The following is a 13,185-nucleotide window of genomic DNA, read 5'->3' as shown; positions in this document are numbered from 1 at the left end:
ATACCCCCTGACAACTTTTCAACACTTACAGACTTAAACAGGCCTTCAGTATCACGGACACCAATCAGACTCCCTTCTGTCAGGCAGTACACAGGACAAATACGGAATTCTGATTCTATCCACTACAAGAATTATAAATACATGGCATCCAAAGAGGCCATCATAACTTTTAATAAATTCACACTCAATATAGGAGGCACCTAAGGATCAAGCATTAATAATTTGCTGAAGGCCACAGGTCACAACAGTGACACAGCAGGCATTTAACTGAAGTATTAATTTTCCTAGCCCTAGAACCCCAGGACTCTATGCTGCTTCAAACACAGAACAGAAATTCTCAGTTATCCCGAATGAGTCCATGAGGAATCTAGACCTAGCTTCTGTGCAGGCAGGAAATGAATGTGACCTTTTACTACATTTCTCGGAGATGGAGACACTCCAGCTTCCCTAGCCAGTGGAGCACTCTCCAACAAGCATGGACTGTCTGTGCCTCCTTGGTACTGATTACACGACGCCCTGCATCTTTACTGCTTGTTTTTATGTGCGCTATAACCCTGCCTTTCCCCCTTGCCCACAGTGCCTACCACCAGTGTTAACACTCCATAACATCTGGGACAAAATCAGGGAACTGAGACCGAGAATGAATAAGAAGACAAAGGGACTGAAATCACTTGTTTGTAGGTTACTTTTTTGTTTAAATTTTGGAGTATTTCCTCTCGGGCCTATGTTCTACATACTGCTGCGATCTTACGGTATGTACAACCCCGTGTCCTCTTGTCACAGCCTTTTCTACATTAAAGATTCTTCCTAAACAGAGTTTTTAAAATATTATCATAATAGGCCATCAAATGAGTATAACTTAGCATTGGATATCTAAGATGCTTATTATCTGACCATTTCTAACAATGTTGAAGTTGTAAAGATTCGTAACACCTTCCTTATTTAGTAGATGAGGTAATTAACTAATGAGGAAGAAAGAGGTCAAAAACTCAGTAAATGGGAGTCACTTGTCCAGTAGTAGTCATGTGGCTAGGTGAAGGAGGCGAGAATAGACGGAGTGTGTGCCAGCTGTGAGATTAAACAGGACAGGTAAAAAGAAGAGAATACAAGATCAGAGACAGAGAAATTAGAAATGAAGAGATCATGTGATCATAACATAAAAAGATGATCTCAGAAGTCCCCAGAAGTACAGAAAGAAAAGTAATTATAGTGTTTATTGTAGTGTTTTAAGGTAATAAAATAGGAAATGCAGTGTAAGGACACCAAAGCATGGCTCTTTACAGGTGACAAATTCCTTTCACACAAACAAGACCTCCTCAATACTGACATTACCCTATGAGTAAGTAAGGCGGGTGACACTTGGGCCCTTTTTACTATGAGGAAACAGGCTAAGAGAGCTTAAGGGCGTTGCTCAAGGCGCCACAGTCAGAAACAGGCAGAGTGTATCACCTCCTCCTGCCACATAACTCTGATTTCTGTTCATGAACTATGGACAATCCCACGGTTAAATCAACGTCAAAGAATAATGATATGCGCTGATATCGCAGAGCAGAATTAGGGATGAGATAACACGCCTGAGAGCAGCTGACCCCTGCCAAAGCTCTCACTCCCATCCTCTTGACACTTCTAGTTCTTATCTACCCCAGTGTCCATCCTATGTTCCAGAATTATCCTCTCCTCTTAGACGTGTATTCAGAGTTTGAAAATCAGCAAAATTTATCACTAGTCTAGACTTTAAGACTCTTCTGGGGCAATGGGCTGAAAATAACTCAATTGTGATAAGGACAATGCCTCTCCACGAGCAAGGTACTGAAAAAATGGCAATGTCGCCAAGGTTATCCCCAATCTCTAGAGGGAAGGCATTTTGATCAGTGTCTCTAAAATTCAAGTTAGAAGTTACAAAATAAAAAGTGTAGGGTGTGTATATGTGTTAAACTATAGGAAATTGCTGATCTTCAAAAATGCTGACCTGGGTGCCTGGGTAGCTCAGTGGGTTAAGCCTCTGCCTTTGGCTCGGGTCATGATCCCAGGGTCCTGGGATCGAGCCCCGCATCGGACTCTCTGCTCGGCAGGGAGCCTGCTTCCCTTCCTCTCTCTCTCTCTCTGCCTGCCTCTCTGTCTGCTTGTGACTCTCTGTCAAATAAATAAATAACATAAAAAAAAAAATGCTGACCTATTGAAACAACATTTTTTATGTCTGGTTCAACTGGATTCAGATACAGAGAAAAGATACCTGTGTGTACACAGTGGTTGGCTCTAGGTAGCAAGATTTTCATTTAGTTCTTATGGATTATTGGCATTGCCTAATTTTCCGCAATGAACCTATACTACTTTTATAATAAGAAAAAAATGTATTTAAAAGGACTTAAATAGCTCGGAGTTGGGCTTACGAAGATTTCCATGGCACATACCATCAATACACTGCTACGGGTAATTTTCTCACAGAATGCATGGAGGCCAGTATATTCTGTTTGGAACAAGGCAGGTATGTAAGCACCAGGGTCTAAGGTGGCTGTGGGCAAAATGCACACAGGCACCGTGGCCTGCAGAACTAAAAACAGAAGTCAATATCTAAAGCAAACACTAATCATAGTGAAGAAATATAAACTCAAGATCTGTAACCTTACGTTGGTTTTAATAAATGCACCACCTTAAAAGGAAAGGTACGCAGACTGATGGTCAGCAGGAGCTGGGGGGAGAGGGTCACAGGGAGTTATCATATAGTGGGTACAGGGTGTCAGTGTGGGATGCTGAGAAAGTTCTAGAGATGGACAGTAGGGATGGCTGTGCAAAAATGAGAATGTACTTAAAAATGGATAAAAGAATAAATGTTATGTACAAATATTTTATCACAATTAAAAGGAAAGGAAGAAAAGTCTATTTATTGCTACTCCTTAGAGTCCTCTGGAATAAGTTACTTCACCTGGAAGGACAAGATGGAGCAGAAACTGAGGACAGGGTTTTTACAGCCGGAATGGACTAAAATGTAGACAGGGCAAGCAGGTCTCATTTCCACCTTCATTAAGCGCAATGTTTACTGCACCTTAACAGCAACGGTTACTAGAATGGCTCAGTGGCTATCTGCAGGGTAAACAGGTAAAAAAGAAACTGGCTTCTAAGTTAACCTTCCTGGGGGAGAGAAGAAAAGCAGGAAAAGTATAGTTTAAGAGCCCCTTCAAACAGATGTTATTAGGGAAGCAAACAGTCATGGACATTTTAAACAAATGAGATATGACACGCAATTCTCTTCAGTGGTGTTGGTTTTTCATCCCAAGGAAATTAACTCAGGCACTCTACTAAGGATGGGGAAGGGGTGCAGAGGAGAGGTCTAAAACACCCAGCGCCACACCTATTTTCCTTGTTAAGCACAACCTGCAAGAGGAAACGATTCACAAGGAGGGAACAGGCAACCAGGCTGGGAAGGATTGAGGACTTACAAACCCATAACTAATAGACTTCTCATCTTCCTCTGCACTCCCTGAGAAGTGGCCTCCTCTTCCCCATGTCAGTTTGGCTCCCTGAGTAGTAGTGCACTACCCTGCTGCCTGCAAGTTCGAAGTACACTGTCCCCTGACATCCGTGTTTAACTCCAAGAGGACAGGGACCCTGTACGACTTGTGCAGACAACCCCAGAGCCCAGTACAGTGCCTGGCACACAGCACATACTCGTAGGGTCACTGCAGGAGTGCTGTTTCAATTTCCCATAATCTATACTAAAAAGATGGCCTAAAATGAACGCAATAAATTCCTGCTTGGGGAACTCCAGGGTATGCAATTATGTTCTAGGCAAGAAACTAAAAATGAGAAAGTTCATTTAAGCCATGCTCTGAGATACTTGCGGATCCTTACAGTAACTACTTTCTTGGGAGTTTTTGTGCAAGCTGCAAATCCAGAAGGATCAACAAGAGCAGTAACAGACACATGAGAGTAGCTATTATAACTTTACGTATGGAGTCCTACTATAGCTTCATGGTCAGAAGATAATGTCCCACTCCCGTTTAAATAGGTTTAAAAAATCAGAACCAAATCAGAAGGCAAGAAATTCATCCAATCCATCAGCCATGGGTTCTAAGGCTGGTGAGACTCCACTGTACCTTTCCAGGAGAGGGGGAGGTGTACTTACTCTCTGGCTGGAAGACAAAATCGTAGGCCCAGACTGCGAGCAGGGTGCACAGGACACTCCAGGCAATGAGCTGCCAGGGCTCATACTTGGTGCAATGTCCGTTTACATAATTCTTGGCCTTTGTGCAATACACTTCCAAAATCTCAAAGTAGGGCTCAAAAGCCTTCTAGAAATACAAGAAGAAGAAAAAAAAAGAAACATGACATTCAGAAAGAGAAAGTCTGTTCTTCATCTGTTCCTCAGCTCTCATTTTTCAAGGGCAAGGCCATTCAGGATCTGGCCCTACCCCAGTAATAATCTTATCTTCCTCCACCATCCTCCAGGCTTCTGCTCCAGGCGCTCCAGGGTACACTGCCCCTCACGAGTCAGGTGGACTTTGACAAGGTATTTGATCCTCTGCCTGGTCTATAAAACAGAAGGTTCTGCGGGATCATCATCTCCATCTTGAAGCTTCACTGTGACTACAGTATCCATCGTCCCACTCTCCTAGCTCCCCCGAGCCCGTCTTCCCCTCCTGCTCTGCTTTATTTGGATCTTTCCCATCCTCTAACCCAGGGGTCAGCAGATTGTTTCTGAAAAGGCCAGAGAGGAAAGGTCTCAGGCATCCCAGGCTGGCTGGTCTCTGTCACAAGGACTCGGCTCTGCTGCTATGGCAGCAGCCCCTGATAGCACCCCAGACAACGGGAAGCCAACGACCATGGCCGTGTTCCAATAAGTTCATTACAGATGCTCAAATCTGCATTCCACAGAATTGCCCATATCACCAAATACTCTTTTTATAAAAACCATTTTCACAATGTAAAATATCATGCTTAGCTCTTGGGCTGTACAGAAAGAGGCAGCAGATGCTTCCAATCTCCATTCTCACATCCAGCTTGGCTAACACACTCTTATAGCAGAGACAGAAGCTTACTGCTACATGTGTCCCTCGCAACAGCCAGCATGAGCAGGAATAAAGTCCTCTGCCCTGATCAGCTACCAGACCCTCAGAAGAATGAATCTCTCCCGCTCAAATCTTCTCAAGTCTCCCCTTGTGCCGCCCCACAGAGCCTAGCTCCAGGTGGCCTGCACTTGGCCTACTCCTCTGTTTTTATCTTCCTCACTGTGCCTGAGGCCTGAGTCCTTCAACGCCCATCAGATGTATGTGTCATCTCCCAAGCCCCAAAACTGGTTCATCTGACAGTTTGTTCCTCACTGGCTTATTCCATGTTTACTAAGCATCCCCAGTGCTGGAGCCTTAAGATAAACACCACAAGTTTTTGCCCTCACTGAGCTTACAGTCTAATGGGAAGCGGGGGTGTGTGTGTACGCATGTGTGTGCGTGTGTGTGCCCACACAGGCATACACATGAAAACATACACTGGCAGACATATACATGTAAACTCTTCAGGATAAAAAGTATTTAAGGGGGCGCCTGGGTGGCTTAGTCAGTTAAGCATCTGCCTTCAGCTCAGGTCATGATCCCAGGGTCCTGGGATCATGCTCCACATCCAGGTCCCTTGCTCAGGGGAGACCATGTTTCTCCCTCTCCCTCTGCCTGCCCCTCCCCCCCATGCTCGCTGGCGCGCGCTCTCTCTCTCTCTCTCCCCTAAAGAAAAGAAATGTTTTTTTTAAAGTATTGAAGTAAAGTGCTAAAAGAGACCACTAAGAAAAAAGGCCTGTCCAACTCTACCTAACAGGAGACAGGGAAGATATTATTAGAAGGGTAAAAGAACTACCAAGGAAAATTCTCTTGGCAGAAAAGTTAAAAGAAAAAAAAGTCATAACCAGGAAGAGAAGAGGAACTGCAAATGCATAAAGAAAGTCTAGGAACAGCAAAAAAGTTCTGCATAGTGCGAGCAGCGTTGAGGACAGGGAGCTACGTGTGTCATCAGTACTAGGCCCCCAGCACACAGCAAGTGCTCCACAAACACTTGGAGGATAGCCGGCGGCGACCCAGCATGCGTGTCAACACGTCAGTCGGAGAAGAGAGGCTGGCAGAAGTAAACTAGGTCCAGATTAAAAATGGTCTTAAAAAAAAATATGGAGAGTGGGAATATAATTTGATAGGTACTTTTTATAAAGCAATTTGTTAGTATCTATTGATGTTTTCAACGTACATTCATTTTGACCCAGATATTCCACTTTTTGGTATCTACTTGCTTTTCATTGTGCACAGAGACAGGTTCAAGGATAGTCATTTCAGGCTTCTCTGTAACAGTGAAATATAAATACCACAAATGTCCATGCGAAACAATCTATAATACATACCCTAATGTATTCATACTATGCAGCATTTAAAAGAAAAATCTAAATGAACTACTTAGAAAAATTTCTAGAACATAATGTTGAGTGTAAGAAAAAAAAATTGCAGAACCACAAGAGCAAACAAAAGGGTGTTAATCAGGAGAGTACTTTTTTTTTTTTTTTTAAAGATAACTTGATGGGAGATGAAGGAGAGGACAGAGGTCAGAAACACAAATCCCAGTTAAGAGGACTGCTGAAACAGTTCAGGGGAGAAACAAACTAGGTTTGGCCTTAAGCAGTATGACACTGGGGCTGAAAAGCAGCACAGATTAAAAACCCCTTTTGGAGGTGGCACAAACAGGGTTTGCTAACTTCAGATACAGGAAGTATGGAGTGGGAAGAGTACACGTAATTCCAAATGTTCAAGTTTAAGTCTGAGAGAGCAGGTGAGTGGTGTCAGCACTAAGCCCAGCAGACTAGAAGAGAAAGGGAAACTGAAGAAGGTAAAGGAGATTTTGCGATAAAGATAATGATACTGGTTTGAGTTATGTTCCTGTTTGGATATCTACCTGCACTGTTCTAGTAGGAGCATGAAAGCCGAGGAGGACAGGTACTCAACAAATGTTTATTGAAAACATTTCTATCCTTAGCAATTAGGCTGCAGTGTAAGGTCATTAACATCGGGCAAGTGCTAGGTTCCCTAGAGGGCCAGCCATGGAAACCCAGCTGATCTGCAACCCCCCTCATAGTTCTTGGCCACTCCCCAGAGTCCACTGTTGCTATCAACAGCCTCAATCCTGCCCAGCAGTGACAGTGTCGGTCAGGACCTGGGGAAGACCAGAAGAGCCTACCCATCAGCAGAGGTGTGTCCTTATTTCCATCATTATGAAGAAATCTTCTAGTGTTAAGGCTAGGACGAAACCAAATGGTTAAATAGTATATATGGGGTATCTGTTTGGCTCCGTCAGCAGAGCATGCAACTCTGATCTCAGGGTCATGAGTTCAAACCCGACACTGGGCATGGAGACTACTTTAAATAATAATAAATACATGAAATGAATAATGTATACAAATGGAATGACAGAAGAAATAATCATGCAGATCATCTTCTCCTCCTGTTCCTAGTTCCTAATTTACCCAGAAAACAGAGCTTACCTAGGTCAAAAGGTGCCTGTAGATATCAATTTTTCACAGCACATAACAAAAAGTAATATAACTAGTATCAGGGAGAGAGCAAAGAATCAGCAAATGTAATCTGTGTTAAGTTTTACAAAGCCTATTAAGATATGAACGCATTCCTTTCTAACATTTATAAAATTACATTTCAGTGAGAACGTATTTTCTTGGTAATTGCTCTAAGAGGATAATGGGAGTCCTTAAATTCCAAGTCCTTAAATATATCTCCTTAGAAAGAGATCTGTTTCTATATTCTCCTTCTCCAAAGACAGAATGCTGCTGGCCTTGGAAAGGTCCTAGTAAGCTGTCTGGTAGACAACTAGATGGTCACAGAAATCAAGTCCTAGCCTCAGCCCAAGGTCCTGCTGGTTACCACAAACAACCTAGGTTCCATCCCCAGTGAATAAACACCTCCTGGCACTAAGAGCTCATGGCTTTATAGGGCTCTGGGGCTAATGCACACCATCTCCTTGGAAAAAAGGATGAGGCAGCTCCTTGGGGCCTTGCATGTGGCACAAGCCTCAGGCCGGGGCCTGATGCAACACGGCAGCCCTAGAGAAGCATACAATCCCAATGCTGAAGGGAACCCTAGAGATCAAGGCCACATTTGCAAGTGCACAAACAGAGGCCCCGCGGTGAGACAGCCATGCTAAGCCTAGCCACAGAGGCTGTGTCCAAGCCCGGGCCACCAGCTCAGGGATCAGGGTTCTTTCCTGTTCTTCATTCTAAGTGTCCATAAGCAGATGGTCACTTAACACGTTACCATCCAATGCCATCCCACGAACTTCCTTCTCACAAGTTGTGTTTTTGGCAGAACCTACCCTGGATATATGTACAGTTCAGAGCAAACTAAAATGGTGGAAGTAGGTCATGACTACAGATATAAACACACTTAGAAATAGCACAAGAACATAATATCATTACAATTACTACTTCCCACCATGTCTTCCTGTTTACAGAAATACATTTTTGGGGGTCAATATACACCTGCATATGTGTTAATAGTCAATATTTGGGCTTTTATTTCAACCTAATCCACACATTTGTCTCTGGAAACAAAAGAACCACAAGTGGACATCTGTGAAGGCCACTGGCTTGTCGTGCCCTCCAGGTAAGTATTTCACCAATATGTGCCTCTGCCCTTCACCTAGAGGAAGGGACATAGGATAACAGTCACACAAGAAAGAAATTGTGTCTGTGTAGATGTGCATCTGTGGGGGGGGGAGGTACATGTGGGCATGTACCTCCAACCCTGAACAGAGCAATTTTGGTAAAATTTCTACAAGGAAAGCATTCCTTCCTCCGCAGTTTGTTATCAGATTGGGAATGTATTCCCCTGGAGAAAACCAAAATAAAACACTTTGCTCACTAGCATATTTAAAATGATGACAAAGAATACCGTAAATCTTATTAAAATAGAAAGATAAAATATAAAGATTCAAAAGGGTAACTACTTTAAGGAGCTACTGTCAAAGATGAATAAACTAACTGGCTCTTCTCTTCTTAATTCTTTCCAATTTCTCATCTAATGATTAAGTTTTAGCTGATGCCTACAAACCACCAAAATAGTACTCAATAATCCTAATCATTATCAGACAAAAGGCGGCAGCTAGGATTTATGGGAACTTAGTGGCCCTCTTAGTCCCAATCATACTGCACTCTTCAAACCCCCAAATCACTTCAAAGGAGCAAGACACTTTCATATAAAAGTAACACAACAGTGAAAGTCTACAAATTCTGTAAATTTGGGACATGTGCCTTTTTATTTTTTTTATTTTTATTTTTTTGAGAGAGAAAGGAGGAGATGGGAAGGGGCCGAGGGAGACAGAGAGAGAGAGACTCTCGAGCAGGCTCCACGCCAAGCTTGGAGCCCAACATGGGCCTCGATCCCATGATCCTGAAATCATGACTTGAGCCAAAATCAAGAGTCAAGATGCTTAATCGACTGAGCCACCCAGGTGCCCCTGCATGTTAATTTTTAGACCACAGGACTTCATACTTTTCCTTTTTTTTTTTTTTTAAGATTTTATTTATTTATTTGGGGGGGGCACGAGCTGGGGGAAGGGCAGAGGGAGAGGGAGAGCAGACTCCCTGCTGAGCAGGGAACCTGATGTGGGGCTCCATCCTGAGCTAAAGGCAGAGGCTTAGCTGACTGAGCTGCCCAGGCACCACCAGATCCACACTTTGCCATTCCAGACCTGCAAAGTGTATTTTACAACCACCTAGCACACAGCAACAGAATGGTAGGAAACCAAAACAAAGGTTTCCAAAATAAAACCTAACATCTGTTACTTGTGCTGCAGGTACATTTTTTTCTCTTCTTTCTTCGTTCTCTTTTTAAATGTTCAAACCACTAACTTGATTCTGCATCCCTCTGAATGGATCACAGCCTTCAGGTTTAAAAGCAGGGCCTTACTGTGAGTCTACTCCTGGCTTCTCCGAATAGAGAATACACTTGTGTAACGCAGAAGTGGGAGTTAACTGGAGGTATGTTACACTCTCCACATTCTCAGTGGTTTTTGCTCTTAAGATTTATTCTCTTCATGTTTGTGAGTCCGGCATTATGACGTCATGAGCTAACGGTCAGTTGAAGAGATGCTGAATCCTTCCATCACAGGCTCCTCCCCTACTGGTCCCAGCCCACAGCCACTCCCAGCGACCGCTAACTCTTTCAGTTCCCACATCCCTCCAGGAGAGAAGACTCCACAGGCAAACTTCTCTCAGTGGCACTACCCACACCCTTCCCCCAAAAAACCCTCTTTGAGAACTAGAACTGCACTTGGCCAACAGCCAATTAGGCAGTGATATTTCTTGCCCAGTGATTTTGACCAATGCATACTAGAAGAAACACTCTAAGAATGGATAGGACTGAAAGAGAAAATCCATCTGGCAGACAGCGCTTCCTTCCTCGGAGCTACTACAAATAACAACAATCCTCTCTCCATCATCTTGCAGGGCGAACCATATGTACTGGCTTTGTTCAAGAGCTTGGGCATCTCAGCTCAGGCGGCTCCCTGCGCTGCCTCCCACACTTTACGAGAAGATCTCAGGGCTACGCTGCCTGCGCTACACACATGTCTACTGCTCTCCACTTTTTCCGCCACAGGACAATTAGTGTCTGAGCACCTATTATCCCCACAGCGTTATCTTATAGGGATCAGAGAACACCAGTTTGTTTTCACTTGTAACTTTCTCTTCCCAACTCCAAGACTAGGTGACCCTCTGATCACAGAGGGACTAGAATGAAGATGGGGAAGGCCCCAGGGGCCATGATAAACACGCACAGGAAAAGGTAAAGCACTTAAAAGCATTAACTCAATTGTAAAGAATACCCAGTGATATTTATATAACTTAAATTTTTAACCAGGTTTCACATTACTTTATGTGTACTTTATAGCCTCATGAGGTTCTCAGATTAAGAATGAATATTTCAGGGCACCCGGGTGGCTCAGTTGGTTAAGCGACTGCCTTCGGCTCAGGTCGTGATCCTGGAGTCCCAGGATCAAGTCCTACATCGGGCTCCCTGCTTGGCAGGAAGTCTGCTTTTCCCTCTGACCCTCTCCCTTCTCATACTCTCTCTCCCTCTCTCTCTCTCAAATAAAGAAATAAAGTCTTTAAAAAAAAAAAAAAAAAAGAATGAATGTTTCACAGGCGCCAGGGTGGCTCAGTCAGTTAGACATCTGCCTTCGGCATGGGTCATGATCCCAGGGTCCTGTGATCGAGCCCCCCATTAGGCTCCCTGCTCAGCTGGAAGTCTGCTTCTCCCTCAGCCCCCCCAACTTGTGCGCTCTTGCACTCTCTCACTCTCTAATAAATAAATAAAAAAGAATAAATGATTTGAGAAAAAAAAGAATAAATGGTTTCACTTCATAGGTGGCAAAAAGTGAAATCAAGATAGGGTAAGTTTGCTCTATAGCAAGTAATAAGGAGCAAAGTGAGAACTAAAACACGGAGTTGATTTTCAAGACGCCCTGGACCCTCTCCCAGGGCTCCACGACACCATATGTAACTAAACATTAACTGGAGGAATCGGACCTGAAAGAAGAGAACTCAAGGAAACCAAAACGCTGTGAGGCTAAGCAGAGGAACCAGCAAGTTATTCCAACGTATGTTCTGCTTCCTGACCCTCCCACATCAAAGAAAATCAGGCTAAACATCAGAGAAAAACATTCCCACTGTCAGAATGATTGACTCTACTAATAATTTCTGACAGAGACATGGATTTCTCACCAAAGAAAATGTAGCAATTTTGCTCAGTTTATTATTACCCAGCACAAAGTCTGCGAAGGTTTTTTGGGTCAAAGCTAAAGTGCCCACGAACTAGTTTCCCTAGTTTTCTTCGGTTCCCGTCACAGCTTGGGCCCCTCCAAATGCTTGCTCATCCAAATGAGGGCTGCCGTCCACGATGAAGACCCGGGTTCAAGTTTAAGTCTGTCACTTGCAGGAGGGAAAATTCAGAACAGTGATTCCTATCAATATCACTGCAGGGTCACTCTGAAACTGGGATTCTGGGAAAGTTGCATTGCTACAAAAGCTTCACCTCCCTATCCCAGCACGGTGACTGCTCTGCATTTCCGTGTGCCTCAGCTCGGGTTATTTCTCAAGAGTCAATCAGCACCAAGCGGCATTAGCCAATTGCACTGTGAGTTAACGCGTCCCAGAGGCAGAGCTGTCAGCCCTGGTGGGGGAGAACGACCAAGTAACTGTTTCCAGACCTGACCTCTCTACGGCACCAAGTACTGATAAGAATACAAACAGAGAAGGCATAATTTTTATATCTCCTATAACACCTTCAGCACGGCGGAAACACGAGATCTATTGGTTCAACTAAAGTGAAATAATTCTAATACTGCATCCACTAGGACTGCTCTGTACGGTCCTAGGGAAGATCCTGTCTCGCCTCTCCCACACCTCTCCTGGTGGCAGGGGCTCAAACCCGAGGACGACAAGGGCATGTATCTGTAACCAGCCGGCACACACCAGCACCATTCAGATGAACTCACAACGCACCCCACGTCATTGGCCGCCGGAGGCAGCAGGGAGCTTCAAGACTAGCACAGGGGCCTTCTCCACCCCTCAGAGATGAACACACTGAGGCCGAAGCTCACATGACTTCCCCATCCCCTGCTGTGGTAAAAGAAAAATGACTGAGACTCAGTCGCCACACTTTGTGGCTATCCGTCTTTCAGATGACTGTTTAACATCACCAAGTGTTCCTGGAAGTGTCAGTGAGGGCCCCGCCACATCGTGCACAAGACCACACACTGCTCCCTGCTTTTATCCTTAAGCCAAATACGAATGGGAATCAAAATCTCCCACCCTGCAACGCTGCAGACAAAAAGCACTGGTTTTCTTTTTCCCTCCACTTTCTTTATACCCGATACAACTACACACCTCACCACTCTATAGTTTTTCCCGAAGAGCCAGAAATCCGAGCTTTAAAGCAGGAATGGGCTGCTGAGGAAAAGAAGACCTCTCTTACCGAGTTCACCCTCTGCCTTAATGCCTCAAGATCAGAGGGTATTTAAAGCCTGGGACTCAGGTCAAGGAGTAGAGCTAAGACACAGAAGACACCAAAGAGTTAATGTAGTCATTCTTACACACTTCTGCCCTAAAAACACAGAAAACAAAGCAAATTAAATCTGGTTCCCTTTCATATC

The 13,185-nt window shown here is 44.1% G+C and overlaps 1 protein-coding gene across 9 annotated transcripts in view; it reads right to left on the bottom strand.

Moving 5' to 3' along the window:
- SGPL1 (sphingosine-1-phosphate lyase 1) overlaps positions 1 to 13,185 on the bottom strand; it is a 67,711-nt gene that overhangs the window by 27,186 nt on the left and 27,340 nt on the right. For all 9 annotated transcript variants that reach the window (XM_082715409.1, XM_082715408.1, XM_082715412.1 and 6 more), the window contains one exon: positions 4,124 to 4,289. In XM_082715409.1, the coding sequence (XP_082571535.1) occupies positions 4,124 to 4,289 (166 nt within the window). The remainder of the gene's footprint in view (positions 1 to 4,123; positions 4,290 to 13,185) is intronic.

The sequence above is a fragment of the Mustela nivalis genome, assembly GCF_964662115.1.
Source record: "Mustela nivalis genome assembly, chromosome: 2".
In the NCBI taxonomy this organism is placed as follows: domain Eukaryota; kingdom Metazoa; phylum Chordata; class Mammalia; order Carnivora; family Mustelidae; genus Mustela; species Mustela nivalis.
This window is presented reverse-complemented; position numbering and strand designations above follow the sequence as displayed.